The following is a 19221-nucleotide window of genomic DNA, read 5'->3' on the forward strand; positions in this document are numbered from 1 at the left end:
AAGTTAATAAAAGTTAAAAGCAAACTATTTAACAACATAAAACAAGAAGCCTTCATTCTAGGAAGTACCTTCAGTGTTCTTGAAGGGTTTGGTTGTAATTTTTTTCTGGATTTTCTTGCCTGTATAGCAGTGTTAGTCTCATTCTTTATATACATGCTATGAGGAAACTTTCCTGATATAAAAACTTCATTTACCGGTATATAAAACATCCTTCTAAGAAATGAAACAGTTTGTTCGATATCCGTTGTACAGATATCCTGCTGAAACCTGAAGAATTTTTAAAAGGGGCAGTAAGAACAACAACCCAGTGGCTTGGATCCAAAGAGCCTGCTGTGTAATCAGAAGGGACTTTACTTGTTTAGTGGAATTTTTGGAACTAAGCCCATATTTACTTAGCAGCGTGATGAATTATGCCATCCATTATTTAAACTGGTTTTAACCACCCATACAGCTTTTCTTCTCTTTGATTTCTCTGAGGGCAAGATAGTGAGCTTGTAGAGGTTTTACCAATGGAATTGTTATAGCCTGTATTTCAGCAGAATACTTGTCAGATTTCAATCATTATTTTCCCACTAATGCTTTTGCTGCCTCTTATATGCAGGCACCACTAGCTGTAGTAATTTTGCTGAATTCTTGATAGTGTTGTGAGTTTGATGGGGGGGGGGGGGGAATCAGTCTGTATGGTGCTTGAATACCTTCTAATCCCTTGGATTGAGCAAGGGTTAAAATCCAATGGAGGATTCCATTGTTGAATTAGCCATACAAGGATCATAGTTGCCACCTAAGTACCACCTAAGTATGATCATTAGTATGGCAAAGGAGGTCGTTCTATGCCAGAGGGCAAAGGAGTGGACCCTTTCCCTCACCCCTCCTTCACCTGATAAGGACATTAGCCAGGGCTGTGTGTGAGAGCTGGGCTAGAAGCAGGCGGAAGTGGAACCATGCTTAATTTCTCCTTGAGTCCAATGTTGTGACTATGGGAAGCAAGACCATCTTGGGGTGTTAAGGCTCTGAACCCCTCTATCATAGGCTGAAGTTGTATGTATGAGTTATTCCACTACTGCCGTCATTGTGCATCATGATGTTGATAATATTATTAGCCATATTGTAACGATGTAATGAAACAGAAAACAGTGTAGAGTACTTTCAAATGGAGTAAAGGTAAAGGTACCCCTGACCGTTAGGACCAGTCACGGACGACTCTGGGGTTGTGCGCTCATCTCGCTCTATAGGCCGAGGAGCTGGCGTTTGTCCGCAGACAGCTTCTGGGTCATGTGGCCAGCATGACTAAGCCACTTCTGGCGAACTTATTTGTTTTTAATTTATCATTCAGGTTTTTATTTTTTTAATCGAACTGTAATCATCAGTTCCAAAAAATGAAGAGAATGTATCTTAATAAAAAATAATGTTGGTCAATAAAAGCAATATGTAACAAATACAAAGTTTAAATTGTTCTAAAATTAAGAGAATAGATCCTGTTTGTTGCATCAGAGGCTTTAAATTACAAGCCCATGAAACAAGTCCTTAGATGGCTGAATCAGAACTGCAACAATTTCAACTTCCATACTCGAGAACTCATATTTTCCAAGACAAACTGTTATTCTATAGGCAACTCAGGGTCATGTTTTCTGCAAACTCAGCAGTAATCACTGATAAAACTGGTATCCTACCATGCTCTTGTTTGATACATCAGCCAAAATGCTCTGTTTGGGTTTTTCTTGCAATCTGTAGAGGCTCATTCCAGATCAGTCTTCAGCTCTCGAATCATGTCACTCCTGCCTTGAGTGTGAGATTAATTTTTATTTCCTCCAATTGCAGAAAGCTTGGCTCCCAGCACACACTCATTTATCTGAGCAGCAGTTCAACATGTAATTGCAGGCTGCTGGAGTTTTGTTAGTCATGTTTTTAAACAAGAAACTTCAACCTATGTAGAATGCAGAAGAGCATTGTTAATAATCAAACAAACAAGCTCTAAGGAAAATTATAAATGGACACAGATCTGACATAAGAAATGACAATACTAAATAAAAAGTAGTGAAGCAACACTTAATTCTCCCAGGAAACCCTGTATGTGTTCTTATGTGAACAAAGAAACTTCAGAGGGAAACTGCAACCTGAAACTGCTGAATTACAATTCGGCAAGAGATCAAATTCTATGAACTGTAGCTTGAACTGGCTCAAAGGTTGTTTTTTATTTTTATTACTCTACATGTGTAAATTAGCTTATGAATACCAGGATGCCTATTATCAACAACTTTTGCCAGTGAGTATTGTTACTATTGCTACCTGTACTTTTTGCATTTCGTTTTTATCTGACCCAATTATTTACACCCCTACCCCTCCCCCAAAAATACTTTGTGTAAATACCTGTATCTTAGGATAACACTACATGCATCTGTCCATTTCCATAAAAGCCCTTACGGCAATAAATTTGCTAGCTTTCAAGGTGCCACAAGACTCTTCGTTGTTGTTGTTTTGCGTAGCAGACTAACATGGCTACCCCATGGGGGGGGGGATTAAATTCTGATGGTATCCTAAGTAATATTTTGCATAAGCACTTTCTGTACAGTACATAACCAAATAATATTTTTATTAAAAATATATATACTATAATAAACTAAGTAGAAACTTTTCCTGTGATTAAGCGGAAACATTATCATACCATAAACTCACTAAAGAGTAAATCAACCAAAAAATCACTGGGCAGGAATGTTCTTCATCATTCTTGATCCCAGGGTAGGTTAAAGGTAAAGGTAAAGGTACCCCTGCCCATACGGGCCAGTCTTGACAGACTCTGGGGTTGTGCGCCCATCTCACTCAAAGGGCCGGGGGCCAGCGCTGTCCGGAGACGCTTCCGGGTCATGTGGCCAGTGTGACAAAGCTGCATCTGGCGAGCCAGCGCAGTACACGGAACGCCGTTTACCTTCCCACTAGTAAGCGGTCCCTATTTATCTACTTGCACCCAGGGGTGCTTTCGAACTGCTAGGTTGGCAGGCGCTGGGACCGAGCAGCGGGAGCGCACCCCGCCGCGGGGATTCGAACCGCTGACCTTTCGATCGGCAAGCCCTAGGCACTGAGGCTTTTACCCACAGCGCCACCCGCGTCCCATTCCAGGGTAGGTTACAAATGTATAAAAACAATAAATGTTCACAGAATATAATAATACACAACAAGAGCAGATAAAACCAATACTCAAGCCAGTTAAAATTCATTCCTATGGATGGTTCCATTAAAATCTTTAAGGGTTAGGAAAATAAGTTTTGAGCATGCACCAAAAGCCTGCGAACAGCCTGACTTCCAAGGAGAGGGTGTTCCACATTCAAGATCACCACCACTGAAAGAGTTAATTTTCATATTGCTACATAATGCACCAATGCATTATGGACACAGCAGGTTGTAGAAGGATGTGGATCCTTTTCGTTGAACAAAATTTGTGTGCCCGCACAACAGGTTCTTGCTTCTTTGGAGCCCAAATTGATCATGCAATGGTATTAACCAGAGATGGATAGCTCCCTCCCCTGCCCCCTAAGACATTGGTGGCAAATGTACTTGTTAAGTTGTGGGTGAACATATCAGACGACACAGCGATTCTTCAAACAGCTCTTGTTTATTCACAGGCCAGAACAGAACTGAACTGAAGGGTTCAGCCAGCCTGCTTATATAGAGCTCCAGTACAACGTAACTGTAACAACTTTCTGTAACTATCCAATCACTGAACGTCACTTTCGATCCCTTATTTGCATATGTGGACCTGAGTAAAAACTATCTACAGTATCCCCCTGCTGGCCCAGGGTGAGAACTTCAGTACATAGCAGTACTGAAGAAGGGCAAAGACTTTCTGATGATCCTACTATTTATGCACTGTGACTATTGGAAAACCTAATTAAATGAACTAAAGGAGATTGGTGGCTCTTTCTGTCGCCACCTATCCCTTAATCTACTATAGTAGTAAGCACTGTATGGTAAACATTGGGAGTTCGTGTATATCATAATCCAATATGCTCTTGGCAGATAGATTGTGTTGAGCAAGCATTGGCACTGTTCACCGTTAGCCTCAGTTTATCTGCCAAGCCCCTGTATACCAAACAGCATTTCCCATTAACCAAGCAGTTGGCATGATAAATAGTTGCAGTGCCTGATTGCTTAGCCGACTGCTACTTGCTTGCACTCAATTTCTAGCATCCGCAGCAACCTTTTTATTGCTTCACAATTCATTTGTATTGGGGGTTGTAAATCAAATTTGAGATGATGAAGCAGCAAATGTGCTGTGTGTGTGTGTGTGGGTTAACGCGCATCAGTTATTTTACAAGCAAAGAATAGGGGTGGCCCTCGTAAGCACTTGGGCAATTTCAAAAGCAAATGAGAGTATTAAATTGATTACATGGAGACAAGGTTATTACTCGGAAATTTGGCTAGAACTCTTTTAGCATAATGAAATAAAACTCTACTAGAATTTGGCAGCAGGGTATAGTAACCAGAACCACAAATAATTGGATATTGACTGAAAGCAGAAATAATGGGTCATTGGTAGAAGTAAACATTTCCTTTAAAGCAGACTTTGCTTGTTTTTGGTCATTTCCTAGTTTGTTCTATTCTGTTTGTCTTGCTTCAAAACAGACTCATTCTCAAATTTGAGGTGTTCACTTTTGATTATTATTGTTTTTGTAAGGTAACTATTCTAACCAAAGTTGCAATATGTGTATTTCTTAACAATCAACACAAAAGCTTTTTACTATATTCAGCACCTATGCCATGATAGTACCCACATCCGTAGTGGTTATGGCTGCTTGAGAGACCAGGTTCTCCTTTGTGTCTCCATATAGCTGTGCTGGTTGTGATAGATATATTAAGAAACAGGAATAAGAGTAGTCCTTCATGCCAAGATTTCTACTTTTTTAGTACAGCATGCATCAGTGTTAAGGTTATTCATTTGAAATTCTTGTCTCAATGTCAAACCCAGTTACATGAATGACCTCCTCTGCGTGTCTGTCTGGTAGTCAATTTCTCATGGGATCATATCATCCCTTGTGAACCGCTTTTGCCCCATGGGGGTGCATGTCAAAGTCCAGATTGTCGATTTAAAAATGCTTGTGTGTCATAGTTTGTTGGCATCCATCTGCATGTCATAACTTTAGCATTAATTGGCAGCGGAGAGGGTGGATTTAAAATAGCATTTTCACCTCGCCGTGTTTTTGTGTCACCAACCTTGTACAAAAATTGCTGTATATTACCTAATGTGCATTTCCCCCCATATATTTAGACACATTTAAATAGCATTTTTCATGTTTATTTTAATAAATCCTCTGAATGGAAGTATAGGGAACCTTATCATTTAACATTGCAGGCTTTCTTAACAGTTCGCTTTCCCTGCCTTCCCATGAAAGTTGATTATGTTCAAAGAATGCTTTGTCAGTTTCACAGATACCAGGAAGAGCTCAGCCATCTACTCCTTTTCTCTGCTACCATTTTCCCACCCAAAAGGGCATGCATGTTTACCTGTATAGTGAGGTGGACTAGAAGGATTCACCTGTATCCAGTGTAGTGAGAGTGCAGAACAGAATGGGTAGCATTTTTTAACAGGTTGGTCAAAGAGTGTCTTCTCCTATGCTAGCTGAAGATGTGTGGTGGCATTATGGAAATCTTAACAGGATAACCTGTGAATTGTGTTTGTGTGCATTGCATGAAATAGGGAATCTTCATCAGTAGTGATTAGAGAGCACTTTCAAAATTGCACGTATGGTTTTTGGCCTTCCACTTCTGCAGTCCCAACAAGTTCAGTAGCATTTTGCTGTAGTGCAGTTTGGTTGCTGATGTTTGAAACACCACGAGAGGAAAAGCTTGCAGGGATTTGGAATAGTAAATGTTGGTGGGGATAATGTTAGGCATCTGCCTTTCTCCTGCCTATATATATCACTCAAAATGAGTTGGCACCAAAGCTGCTTTTCATAAGAAAAACCAACTGCTGGGAGCTGAAATTCATGGCTTGTTTATGCAAGTTTATTTCAAATTTTTAGCCTAGTTTGGCTCAGGTATTTCTTTTTAAAGCACATATAATTTTTCACTACAGGGTCTTGCACAGTGTTTTCTGCATGCTTTGGAATTTGTTATTAACACCATTTTTCTCCTGAATTTAAATCTCTTATATTCCTATTTAAGAATTGTGTGTTTTCTGTGCCATTTTGTCAGTGGTAATAACTTTGCACATCCCAGTCAGGGAACTGTTCCCACTTCTTTTAGATTACTTTTCAGGAGTCTTCACAGCCTCGTGGGCAAAAGTCATTTAAGAGCTTTTCATCTTTAGAGTTTGTAGTATTGTTGTTGACAACAATATAATTGAATCCTTGCCTGTGCCTATGCCTGTGCATTATATATTACCTAAAATCTGGACGGACTTGGGTCTAAACTGGAGATATTCAATAAATATCTTGTATTTTTCTCCCAGTGGGCTCTTCGTAAGGAAACTTAGGTAGGAGAAGCAGCCCTTACATTGATATCTAATCAATCTTCTTTACAGATGCTTTGCCTGAGACAAACTGGAAATCTAAGACATCACAGAAGAGCACTTTATAGCACACTAGTGCCATCTGATGGTAAGCTTTCTTATCAGTTACTGTTCTCACATCAAGTGATGACATCGTTCAGTGTCTGGGTGCATGCATATCCAAGAATTTCTCTGTTTTTATTCTGGACAATTGAAAGTCTTCAAAATTTTAGGTCAACATATATCCCTCCAGTGCTTCAGACTTCTTGGTATTTTGCCCAACCCACCCCAAATCATATAATAGTATCCTCCTTGTGTGTCATGAGATGCTCATGTATTTTGAACTCCTAGGAATAGTGAATGGTGCTGCATTTGAAGATCTTGGCGTAGGTGTGGCAAAGATCAGTAGTGTTGGGACTTGATAGTTAACAAGTCTCACAGGTTCTTTAAATCCCGGGTATCTTTGGAGCCCATTGCACCCCAAGCAGAAGCACTAAATTCTGCATGAATTCTGGCAGGGGCGGGTGCAGGATTTCAGTAGCATATTCCTCCTTTAAACTCTGTATGGCCTGTACTGCAGAGAGTGCCTTTCCTTCAACCACTTTCAGTTCTTTATAACCTGTAATGTAGATATACAGGATTCTGGAGTGAGGCCTTCTATCATATCATATACACTTAGTAGCTACCCATTCCACTTTTGGACCTTCTGTTTAATATGTATGTATTTGTTTGGTATTTATCACATCCTTTCTTCAAGATCTTCAGTGCAGAGTATATGTGGCAGCATATAGTAAGGTGTGTCATGTCTTTGTTTTCCCCAAGCTTTTCAACATGTGCTTGTAAGTTACTCTGTTGTCATCATTTTTTTAAAAAAAAAAGTTTGAGTGATAAATCAATTAAAATGCCCTTTTCTCCCCCAGAAGTAACTGTACATTATAAACATGGATTGCCTGCGATAACTCTGACATTACCCTCGAGAAAGGAACGCTGCCAGTTTACAGTCAAGCCGATGCTGATGACTGTGGGAGCCTTCTTGCAGGACATACAGAGAGAGGATAATGCCATTGAAAAGGTAGAAGTCTTCACAGCAGGTACTAACACCACTGTCACCTTGAAAGTAAAGGACATTCTGTTCCAGCTCCTTTACATGCAAAGCAGACTTTGACTTTGGAAATTTTTGTTAACTGTACTACTTTGTGGGTGTAGAGGTTTCCCCTTCAATGAGATGCCTAGCACAAGAGTGGGCAGAAAGTAAACTGGTAGATCTCTGTGGCTGATCTCCAGTAGTTCCATAAAGATTTCTGATGCTCAGTTGCTTAACAATTTTTGTTGTTTGTTGTTTAGTCGTTTAGTCATGTCCGACTCTTCATGACCCCATGGACCAGAGCACGCCAGGCACTCCTGTCTTCCACTGCCTCCCGCAGTTTGGTCGAATTCATGTTGGTAGCTTTGAGTCACTGTCCAACCATCTCGTCCTCTGTCGTCCCCTTCTCCTTGTACCCTCAATCTTTCCCAAAATCAGAGTCTTTTCCAGGGAGTCTTCTCTTCTCATGAGGTGGCCAAAGTATTGGAGCCTCAGCTTCAGGATCTCTCCTTCCAGTGAGCACTCAGGGCTGATTTCCTTCAGAATGGATAGGTTTTGTCTTCTTGCAGTCCATGGGACTCTCAAGAGTCTCCTCCAGCACCATAATTCAAAAGCATCAATTCTTCGGGGATCAGCCTTCTTTATGGTCCAGCTCTCACTTCCATACATCACTACTGGGAAAGATGATGTCTCTGCTTTTTAAGATGCTGTATAGGTTTGTCATTGCTTTTCTCCCAAGAAGCAGGCGTCTTTTAATTTTGTGACTGCTGTCACCATCTGCAGTGATCATGGAACCCAAGAAAGTAAAATATCGCATTGCCTCCATTACTTCCCCTTCTATTTGCCAGGAGGTGATGGGACCAGTGGCCATGATCTTTGTTTTTTTGATGTTGAGCTTTAGACCATATTTTGCACTCTCCTCTTTCACCTTCATTAAAAAGTTCTTTAATTCCTCCTCACTTTCTGCCATCTGCATATCTGAGGTTGTTGATGTTTCTTCCGGCAATCTTAATTCCGGCTTGGGATTCATCCAGTCCAGCCTTTCGCGTGATGAATTCTGCATATAAGTTAAATAAGCAGGGAGACAATATACAATCTTGTCGTACTCCTTTCCCAATTTTGAACCAATCAATTGTTCCATATCCAGTTCTAACTGTAGCTTCTTGTCCCACATAGAGATTTCTCAGGAGACAGATGCTGTTGCTTAACAACAGCAACAGCAAAATGTCTTAGGCTTCTGGGATTAAGATAGCTAGGCAGGAGCGGACCTCTGTTTGAAAGGAAGAATATGAGTTCAGTTCACTTCTTGGACTGAAAACAAATTGTGAGGCTCAGAATTTGCTCAAAGGCCCCCTGATGTTTAATTCTGACTCTTAATGTCTTTTGCACCTGGCTCTGATTGGTACATCTTGAGGTTCCGGGGGGGGGGGGGGACTCGAACAAGGCTGAAGTCTGAACAATCTTGGGCTAGCAATAAGCAGGATTAGCATCAGGGATTGGCATTGTTGGGCTCCTGCCAACATCTCAACAGAGGATGTGATTTCATCTCCAGAAAACAAATCATAGTTAGTTCGTTTGGGCTGTGTTGAGACATTTAAAAACCCCACACATTGGCTAAACAAACCATCACTTCGTGTTATGTGCAAACCAGGCAAGGTGTTGATGGTTGACTTTTATCTCTTTTAATGGTGTCACTAATTGAAGCCTCTTCATTTTTTGGATGTGTATTACAAACTTTTTAAATGAATGAATATAGCAAATCATACTATTAGTTCTATTACAATTACTCACTTTTTAAAAAGTTGTCATAGATGTAACCAAATGGGAGAGAATTTTTGGCTTGTTGGCTGGAATCATAGAACTGAAAACCTTATTATGCTGATGGTCAGATCAATAACATAGTTTAGTAATATCCTTGTCAGCAATCTATAACTGAAGAGATTATCAGACTTCTGATGTTATCATTCCCAAAACAATTGAAGTGTTTCTATTCTGCATCTTTGCATAAGCTGAGATAACTACCAACCAGACTTCACTTTATGCAACATTAAATAGAAAATTATCTTGCAGACAGTTACGGTTAAGAAGTGTACTAGAGAGACTCCTGTATTTGTTCTCCTCTATCTTTTAATCTCTAGGGCAATGTGAATTTACCATTGCAACAAGTGCAAAAGCGTCTGTGTGCAGTGCTTTCAGAGAAATATTTACTTTTAAAGATACCACCCCGCCTGGATTTCTTTCCCCAAACCTAAATTATGTTTATATGAGAATACTGAATCTCACTTGCACTTAACATTTATTAAATCAGCATTTTTGTGTTGTTGCATTTTTTATTTATTTGTAGAATGCCTGGTAGCCGACCCATAAAAGTTAATAGCAAAACAAAGCAGTGAGAATAATATTTCATATAAATATTTAATGTTCCCCCCCTTTCCTCCTTTGATAAATGATGCTGGGCCAGATTGCATCCCCAAAAGAGCGGGTGGAGAAGAAAGCTGCTGTACTTGGTTCATCGCTACTGTAATCAGAAGCCCAGCATGAGGCCAGATGACAGAATTCCAGTCAGGATATGCCAGTATGCCTTTGCTAACAGCACATTACTTTGAGTCAGAGATAACACAGAGAAGCAGGCCAAGTTCCAAGCTAGTAATAATATGTTTTATCAGAGCCTCTTGTTGTGCTAGTTTTAAAGAAACATTAGTGCACTGACGTTGCACCTTTTGGATGAATGACCAGCTCAGTGCTAGAACACATGCTTTGAATGTAGAAGGTCCCCCAGTTTCATCTGGCATCTCTGGTAGGGTCCTTCACTATGCTCTTTTCAGCACCTGCTTTAAAACATCTTTATTTTAGGCCATCCAGACATGTAGAAGTTACAAGCCGAAAGGTTTTAATATATCTGCTTTTATCAATAAAGTTAATGTTTTATTTTATATTCTTTAAACTGCTCGGAGGTTTCCTTACAATCAAGGGGTATATCAATATTGTTAAAGAAAATAAATCTCCATTTAAAGCAGTCTGATAGTGGGAAGGATCTATGATGGAAAGCCACTTGCTATAACCTGCAAATGACAGGATGACAGCAAATTATGGTAAACAGCTCTGATGCACAGGTGCACAGGGAGAGGGAAGCAGGGAGAGTGTGCAGGCAATCACTACACTGTTCCTTGGTTTGATAAAACCATAGGAAGCTGACTTATTCTACTGGGTCAAACCATTGATCTATCTATATCAGTATTGTCTATACTTACTGGCAGTGGCTTTCCAGAGTTTCAGGCAGGAGCCTCTTAGCTGTACCTGCCAATGCCAGAGATGGAACCTGGGACCAATGGGAGCCGAAATACGTGCTCTGCCATTGAGGTATAGCTCTTCCCTAACCCTGGCCACATTGGTCAAGAGCCCCAAAGCAAAATGCTGCTCCCAAAAGTATTACATTGGGAAGAAGATAGGCTTTTCTTAGAGTATTAATGCATATGTGGATGGATACAGTGGTTCTAATCTAGATGCGAGCACATAGGTGGTGATTCTTGGCTTACTAACTTTCAGAATCTTTGGACCGAAGTGTAGATCACACTAATGGTGTGCATGGATGCATGGTAGCTTCTCTTGTTTTTTCCAGGTAAATGGCAGGATTGGAAAAGTAGATTTTGGGAAGCAGGGTGTTGTAAACAAAATCTGCCCTTTTCCCCTTATGGGGTATCCAAGAGCCCATACAGAGTCCTAAGGGTTAACCCTTTCTCTCCATGCTATAATTTCAGTGACGATTGCAACCATGTCCCTCCTAGATTAGTCCTGGGAGGAAAGCTTCCATTGCCTTGATGTCATGTCATGTTTTGAGTTTCACTAGACGTGACAAGAAACGGGAAGCGACAAAACATGGGCCTATCATAGAAACAACCTAACTCAGTAATTGTTGGTGCAGTAAACCTTGCCTGTATTGAACTTCATTATCTGTGATCAACACAGTGCTGGTGCTTCATTACTTAATGAAGCATTTTATTGCTAGTATTGAGGTATTTGCTTTCTCCCTACAGATGGCAGCATGATTTCTTCTTCAACGTTGATGGAGATTCTTTTGATGAATGATTTTAAACTTGTCATCAATGGTGCAGAATACAGTGTTCATCCTCCACTGAAAGGTACACAATTCCATGACCAACATGAAATCATCTGGAGACATATTTAATATATTTAAAATCCATTCCTTCAAAAATAGAAACTTAACTCGTACCGCTTCATGCTTGCTCAGAAGTTAGCCCCATTGAGTTCAATAGGACTTACTCCTAGGTAACTGTTGTGATATATAGGAAGATTGCAACCTTAAATCACAAGTGGTCAAAACTGACACTTTATTCTGTGCTTTAAATGACCAGGATGATAGAGCTGTTCCTTCCTTTTGCAAACCCCCAACCTTAATTTAAATTCTGTCTCTTGAAATAAATGGTGCCTATTGAAATGCATGCAGGTGTTCTTGTTCTTGCATAGCCCTGCTTCATTTGCATTATTCTGAGCTTGAATAAGAGGTGAAGTGGGAGAAAAAGAAATAGCAGGAAACGCTTGGCAGCTCAAGGCAGCCTACAGGAGAAAATACAGTGTACCTGCAATTTATGCTCACTTTACAAGGTGTAAACCTTTGTAAAGGGACCCCTGACCATTTGGTCCAGTCGTGACCGACTCTGGGGTTATGGCGCTCATCTCGCTTTATTGGCCGAGGGAGCTGGCATACAGCTTCCGGGTCATGTGGCCAGCATGACTAAGCCGCTTCTGATGAACCAGAGCAGCGCACAGAAACGCCGTTCACCTTCCCGCTGGAGCGGTACCTATTTATCTACTTGCACTTTGACATGCTTTCGAACTGCTAGGTTGGCAGGAGTTTACAAGGTGGGGGGAGGGGTAAATAAAGGCGATGTGAAGAGTTGCTTACCAGTCTCTGGGAGCATCCCAGGGGCCTAACATCTCCTTCCCAGAGACCAGTAAACAGCCCTCTGCTCATAGCGCATGGGGTTCCTGACTTTGGTGATTTTGCCTTTGCACAGAGACTCCCAGAATCAAACCCTCATGTAAGTGGCAGGTCCGTTGTACCTGCCCATTGGCCATATCCCTGAAAAGGTATGGAATTTCAGGCCTCCCAAAAGCTGCGCTGGTATAGTGGTTCCAGTTTCTTTCTTTCTTTCAGATCAAATGAGCACAGAACATAAACTGGAGATGGATGACATCAAGTCTATGGTCCACAAGTTGTTTACAGCACTTCATTTAGAAGACCACCAGACAAGGAGAGAGAGGGAATTAATGCAAAAAATGGAACTTCTGAGAGAAGAACTGCTGCCTCTGGAGCAGGTCCGGAAAAATATTTCTTCATACATTTCATATTGTGGAAACCTATTTTGAGTTTAGCAGGTGAAGTTTATGAAATGTGTGGCAGATTTTCCCACTTCTGCACCCATTTTTGACTGGTTCCAGAGACACTGGAATAGGCCCAGTACCTGATTTTTGTTACCCCAGTTCAACACAATTTAACTTATCAAAATGGGAATACAAGGCATCTTTCTGTTTTTGTAACATCCTTCAGAGACAAGTCAGATCTGCATACTGAACTGGTATATTTCTACTCCCCATTCCCTATATTGAACCACTAGGTTTATGTCTCCTGTTATAAAAATAAAACTTTGAATTGGCTCGACTTAATTAATCCACCTTTATAGATAAGTAAAGCAAGTTGTATTCACAGCAAATGCTATTTTGAACATTGAAATTCTTTTAGTATGCTCAGATGTGAGCTAAACACATTCTTGTATAACTTAGGTATTGATGTATATGTAACTTCTTTCCAGATACACTTTTTAAAAGCAGCAGTAGTTTGTATTTGATGTAGTTATTTTAGATGTTTTGCTTTGATGATAGTAAACTGTATTTAATGATTGCAAATTAAAATTATTGCCGATGTTGCAGTGTATGTATTTTGGACATATGACTTAATCAATTTCTTTCATGGATAGTTTGTGAAATGGAGACTCTTTTTCATTGATAATTGAGAAAGGATAGCAAAAATTATTTCCTTTAAAGCAAAAATTGAGTGTAAATATCCCTTCTTTAAAGCTTCTCTTGGTCTTTCATTTGGGGGGGCCCATATCACCATTTGTTTGCTGCCCAACTCTAGCCTTGGTGATTAAAGTAATTATGATTTAATTAGGGTTTCTCAGGTCTGCATTAGTAATGTTATTTTATAATGTTTTTATGCTATTGATCTTATTTATCTTTTTTTCTGTATTGCTGGCTTAAGTTCTATTAAGTAAATGAAATGTCTCTGCTATACGCCTGAAAACTTCTCCTTGAACACTAGATTTTTCTGTGTGCTAATTCTAAGTCTCCCCCTGAATATCATAGTTGTTAATGAAAAACTGCGGGTATAGGGCTGTATACAAATTTAAATAACAACAACTTAACTGTCAGACTCAACTGCTGCTGCATAGAAATCAGGCTTAGATACATCCTTTGAACAAAGCAAAATGGTCACACCTGCTTTATCAATAAGAAAGTAGAACAGGCTTGCAGGATCAGACCAAGGTCTACAAAATCCAACATTCTTCTCCAAAAGTGGTTAAATTAGAAGAGTGGTCAAGACCATCTAAAAGACTAAGGAAGGACAGTGCTTACTGTTAAATGGCTCTGTTGCAAACAGTGAATTGTTGTTGGCACCCGTCTGTTTTGGGGGACAATGGAGGAGTGCGCCTTTATGAGTGAAGTCAAACTATTGGAAGGTTGTGGCACCTGTTGTGGCTGTAGAGAGTGATGTAGGAGAAACATGTTTTGTCTCCATGGGAAGGGCTGGCTGAAGTCATCATTTGAGACTTGTCTACACTCCACATAGGGAAATATTTTAATTTATTTATTAATGTACTTTTGAATACAAGGTAATCTGTGGGAGTGGGTGGTGCATGTTTGAACAATGTTGTCTCTTCGGTCTTAACATCGATTCTCTCTTCCTAGCTTAAAGCTGGAATTACTACAGATGTCGATGCTAAGACTTCTCGGCTTCTATGGATTGGCTTAGCCTTAATGTCAACTCAAGGTGGAGCCTTGGCTTGGCTTACCTGGTGGGTCTATTCATGGGATATCATGGAGCCTGTTACTTACTTTATCACCTATGGAACTGCCATGGCATTCTATGCTTACTTTGTGCTTACTAAACAGGTGAGTCTCAGTAAATTTGGAGCTGTAATGTTAGCGGAATCTACATGGTTATCATAGTGAGAGTCTGCAAGTACATATCTGTGAATCTTCTAAAGTATCCTAACAAGGAGGCCTAGCATTTCTTTAGGTTGTAAAATGTCCATAGACCAAGGTTGGCTAACCTGCAGCCCTCCGCTTCATTGGATTCCATGTCCGATCAACTCCAGCTGGCATGGCAAATGGACAAGGGATTGTGGGAGTTAGGGTCCTTCAGCTTCTGGAGGGCCACAGATTCTCAGGTGGGCACAAGTGCACCACCAGGTAGGTGTTGTTACGCACCACTCACTTGAAGAAGGTGAAAAACTTCACGCATTTGACTGGATGCTGGCTCCTCCCTTTCCTTTGGGGGGCAGTTTGTTTTCTGCCTTCACTTGAACTAGACCTATTTTGGAATAGACTGTCCTATTTTTCTGCTCTCCACGGGGTTCATATATTTTTGTGGATGCTAGTCATTGGATCTATAAAGCTTCTATGCTTTATAGATCCTATTTTGGAATAGACTGTCCTATTTTTCTGCTCTCCATGGGGTTCATATATTTTTGTGGATGCTGGTCATTGGATCTATAAAGCTTCTATGCCTGGGGCTACATGCCTGAAGGGTCACCTTCTGTCCTTCAACATATCCACAATCAACCAAGAGTACTTGCCTAAATGTGAAATGCATGCATCTCATCCATACCATATTGAGTGCTTTTTTCCCCAGTGGCTGATTCACTCTGTCACCTTGGGAGAGTCATTAATGTCTTGGGACTTTGAATCAATCATCTATAAAGGCTAAAATTAGTTATATGAAAGAGTCACAGTGAGGTGGCTTCACATTTCAGTCTTCATATGAAAGTGGCCTTGTAAGAATAATCCCATGTGATAAACAGCACGTTGCCACATGCTGAAAATAACTCAGATTTGTAACGTGCATTTCATTGTGCTTTTTTCTACCCCAAAAGCTATCGTGAAAATGAGCCCTTAACTTTTTTAGATCTTTCTGTTTACTGATTTGATGGAACTAGGAGTCTAGTAGATACTCTGTCTCTCATATGCTACATTGTATGTTTGGTTCTTTTTTACTTTTTTAAAGGAGGAAATGGGCTTGAAATCTAAATTTATTTATTTATTTTTGAAAAAGCACTTTATCCACATTTAATGACTTGCAGCTGCAGTAAAATGGACAGCTCTGCAATTGTGATCTCCTGGTTGAAAATTTCAGAGTACTCCCTTATATTTTGTTTTCTTACGCAGGATTATATTTACCCAGATGCTCGGGACAGGCAATTTCTCCACTACTTTCACCAGAAATCCAAAAGCCAGAACTTCGATGTGGATCAGTATAACAAATTAAAAGATGATCTTGCAGAGGTTAGTTGCATAACTTGCTTTGAGTCAATATACTTAAATTTTGTCCTGTAACATAAAAGTGGCTCCAAAAATGTTTTGAAATCCCAACATTGGCCCCCACTTCTGCAGCTGGCACATTTCAGGGAGTAACGCTGTAGTCTGTCAGTAAACAACGTGTATAGAAAGCACACTCTTGTAGCCGTATACAGGCTTCCTTTTTGAAAAGTGGGTTTAAAATGCATATTGACAGCCACTTGACAGGTGAGGAAGAAAAGTAATAATCTTACTTTGGAGGAAATGGGTACAGCTTCCCTTTCCATCTGCTGCAGCAGCTGTGATTAGTGTCAAGGAGATGTGAAATGGAAAACTCTCCAGCTCCAAAGTAAACAAACCCTTATCTCCCTTGCTGTCTCCAAAAGCTAATGGAATGCTTCCCAGCTACTTCAGTAGGCTTTAAAACAAAAATGAATAGTGTTGACCTTGCCAGGCCAGCTCTGCTCAAACCTTCCAAGTCCATAGAGAATTGTTTGGATTATAGACTTTAGTGCTACTCCTCAAATGACAATTTACAATGCACCAGCTGCAAAAGAGAAAGCCAAATCATAGGCCTGCCCACCTTCTATATCCCTTCTCAGAACTGGTGAGACATTGCCATAGTCACCAGGTGCAGAAGATGACCCTGGCAGAGTGTTGTGATTTGCAGCTGCTGCCAGCGGCTGCTGCTTTCACTGGATTTGCCAGCCAGGAAGAGGACTCTGCCATCCTAGATGGCACGTTAACTTGCTTATGTGATTGCCAGGAGCTCACTGTCAATATAGCACAACACAGTTACAAAGCCAATAGCTTCCCTTGTTATTCTCAGTGCTTCTTTGTCCAGTGGCCCTGTTGGCACCTTTTCCTCCCTGTCACTGCCTCTGCTTACCCTTTCAGATTTCAGGCATCCCTGGAAACGTGTTGCAACTCATGGGAGTCCCAGGCTCCAGATCTTTGGGGGTTGACCTGTAGCAATTTGTAAGCTGAGGTACAGGTTTTGTGTTGGAAGACATCCCCATTAAACACTTGACCACTGTTTGATGATTAAATAAATTCTAACACTGGTTGCTCAGTGGAAGAATGCTCATGCTCTTATACTTTAGTATATATACTTACACTAAGTAGATTTGTTTATTGCATTTATATCCTCCACTTTGCCCAAGGGTACTGAAGAAGGGAGTGCCCATAAAAGTCCCTGTTGAAATGTCATGCTGTACGATGACCAAACCAGCTCCCTGATTTTAGTTACTTGAACTATACTTAATTCTAATCAGAGGTGGGAGGGACACACGAACCTGCAGGGTGCTCTTGGTTGTTAAACCATGTAACTAGGCAGTGTGATGTTTGAGATGTATATTCCATTTGTTCCACACAACAATCTGTGAGATGAGTGATCGGCTCATGGTGGACATCTGGATTTGAAATGTGGAAATCAGCCTTCTTTGCCACCATTGTGTCTGCTCAGTGTCACAGAGCTAAGCTTGCACAGGTGGTAAAAGCCTTTTACAATCTGGCCAAAGCAGGGAAAGTGATAGAACCATTGATGTCTGCTGTGAGCAGCATGCAGACCTTTTGCAGCTAAAATGTCCTTGCATCAGTTCTGATTTGGATTCCAGTTTTTGAAATGAGATCAGAGAAATGGACAGACTCCTTGAAGAAATGAAACCAACTGCATATATGCAGCTACACCCTTGCCCTTCTTGTGCCCTTAACGTGGCAAGTTTAGGCATATCCAGTTGGGTCCCAGAGGTAACCAGTGCCTCCCTTCAAAACACTGGGAAGCATTCCCTCTTTTAAAAAGGCTTAAAAATTACCATTGACCCTGGTGAAGCTAATAACTGTCACCATGCATCCAGTCTATTGTATCTTAATCCATGGTTGCTCCTTAGCAACAGGGTTTTCTAAATGACAGTGGTTACTTGGATCAGTTCCCATCTGGTTTTAGAGCAAAGGAGCAAATACTCTGATGCTAAGTGATTTGGCAGTTTTTGCCTTCCACTTTCCTTTAAGAAGAATCTCCACTGCTTTAAAGGTTGGACATGGCTTTGAAGCTGGTCTCCTTATCATCCTTAAAAGCAGGGCAACCCTTTTCATTCCCTTCTGGCCAACCTTCAGATGAGGTGTGGACACGCACATGCCAGTGGTGGTTGATGGTCAGAGCTAGAGGCCAAAGTGGGAAGAACTTTATACCTTTGTGCTGCAGGCTAGTTTCTACATATGCTCTCACATTCCCTCTTTCTTCCAGGCAAGCAGGAGGCACAATCAGAGTTCAAGGATACATTCCAGCCAAGCAAAAGCAGTGTGGCCTAGAATAGAGTCCTGAGGGCCAGATAAACAAGCCTAGAGGGCCACGTTTGGCCTTCAGCTTTAGGTCCCCCACTCCTGCTTAAGATACTAGTCCTCTGCTTGCTCACCAGGCTCTGCAACATAAGCTAGCCTGTTACTTCTTAATGCTATGATGTTTAAAGGAGTGACTACCCCTAAAATTGTCCCAGCGACACCTGCCACTCATTCATTCATATACAAGTGTATTGTGTGCACACACTTGATATTCCTCTTATTACGGCTTACTGCCCTTTGTCCATCGTTTTGAATGGTTGTAGACACAATGTATTTCCTTCCTTGGAATTAAGTGGCAGTTAACTGGGGGAAACAGTTTGGATGTTAAAAGTTTGCCATGACTTACTAATGCAAATGCATGCTGAGATTTAAAAATTCAGGAACCCCATATGTAAATAACCACAGGGCTTCCTGCAACGAGAGCAGATTTCCTCCATGCGATATATAAAGTGTTTCTCTAGAAGCCAACAATTGGAGTACCTTTTATGCTGACAGACGGATGCAGTTAATCTATCCAGTTCCTTAGGCCTAGATGGGGAATCTGTGTCCCTCCAGTTGTTGTCAGACTCCCAACTCAGAGATGGTGTTTCAGTCCAGAAATTACTAGAGCCCACAGGTTTCCCACCTCTGCCTTAGGCTCAAGGTTATATACATGTATACAACTACTAACCTAAGGGCAGAACTATATGTTACAGCAAGCACTCAAGTGCTGGAGGGCAAC

General features: G+C 40.8%; 1 protein-coding gene across 4 annotated transcripts in view; it reads left to right on the top strand.

Annotated features, from left to right (window-relative positions):
* The window catches only part of MCUB (mitochondrial calcium uniporter dominant negative subunit beta), a 61768-nt gene that overhangs the window by 41537 nt on the left and 1010 nt on the right, over positions 1 to 19221 (top strand). For 2 of the 4 annotated variants that reach the window (XM_028743119.2, XM_077933911.1), the window contains exons 2-7: positions 6515 to 6590; positions 7405 to 7572; positions 11600 to 11704; positions 12742 to 12902; positions 14553 to 14756; positions 16032 to 16148. In XM_028743119.2, the coding sequence (XP_028598952.2) occupies positions 6515 to 6590; positions 7405 to 7572; positions 11600 to 11704; positions 12742 to 12902; positions 14553 to 14756; positions 16032 to 16148 (831 nt within the window). Of the gene's footprint in view, positions 1 to 6514; positions 6591 to 7401; positions 7573 to 11599; positions 11705 to 12741; positions 12903 to 14552; positions 14757 to 16031; positions 16149 to 19221 lie in introns of all 4 variants that reach the window. The other 2 variants (XM_028743118.2, XM_077933910.1) reach the window with 1 other exon arrangement.

Source organism: Podarcis muralis, chromosome 9 (assembly GCF_964188315.1).
Source record: "Podarcis muralis chromosome 9, rPodMur119.hap1.1, whole genome shotgun sequence".
Lineage (NCBI taxonomy): Eukaryota > Metazoa > Chordata > Lepidosauria > Squamata > Lacertidae > Podarcis > Podarcis muralis.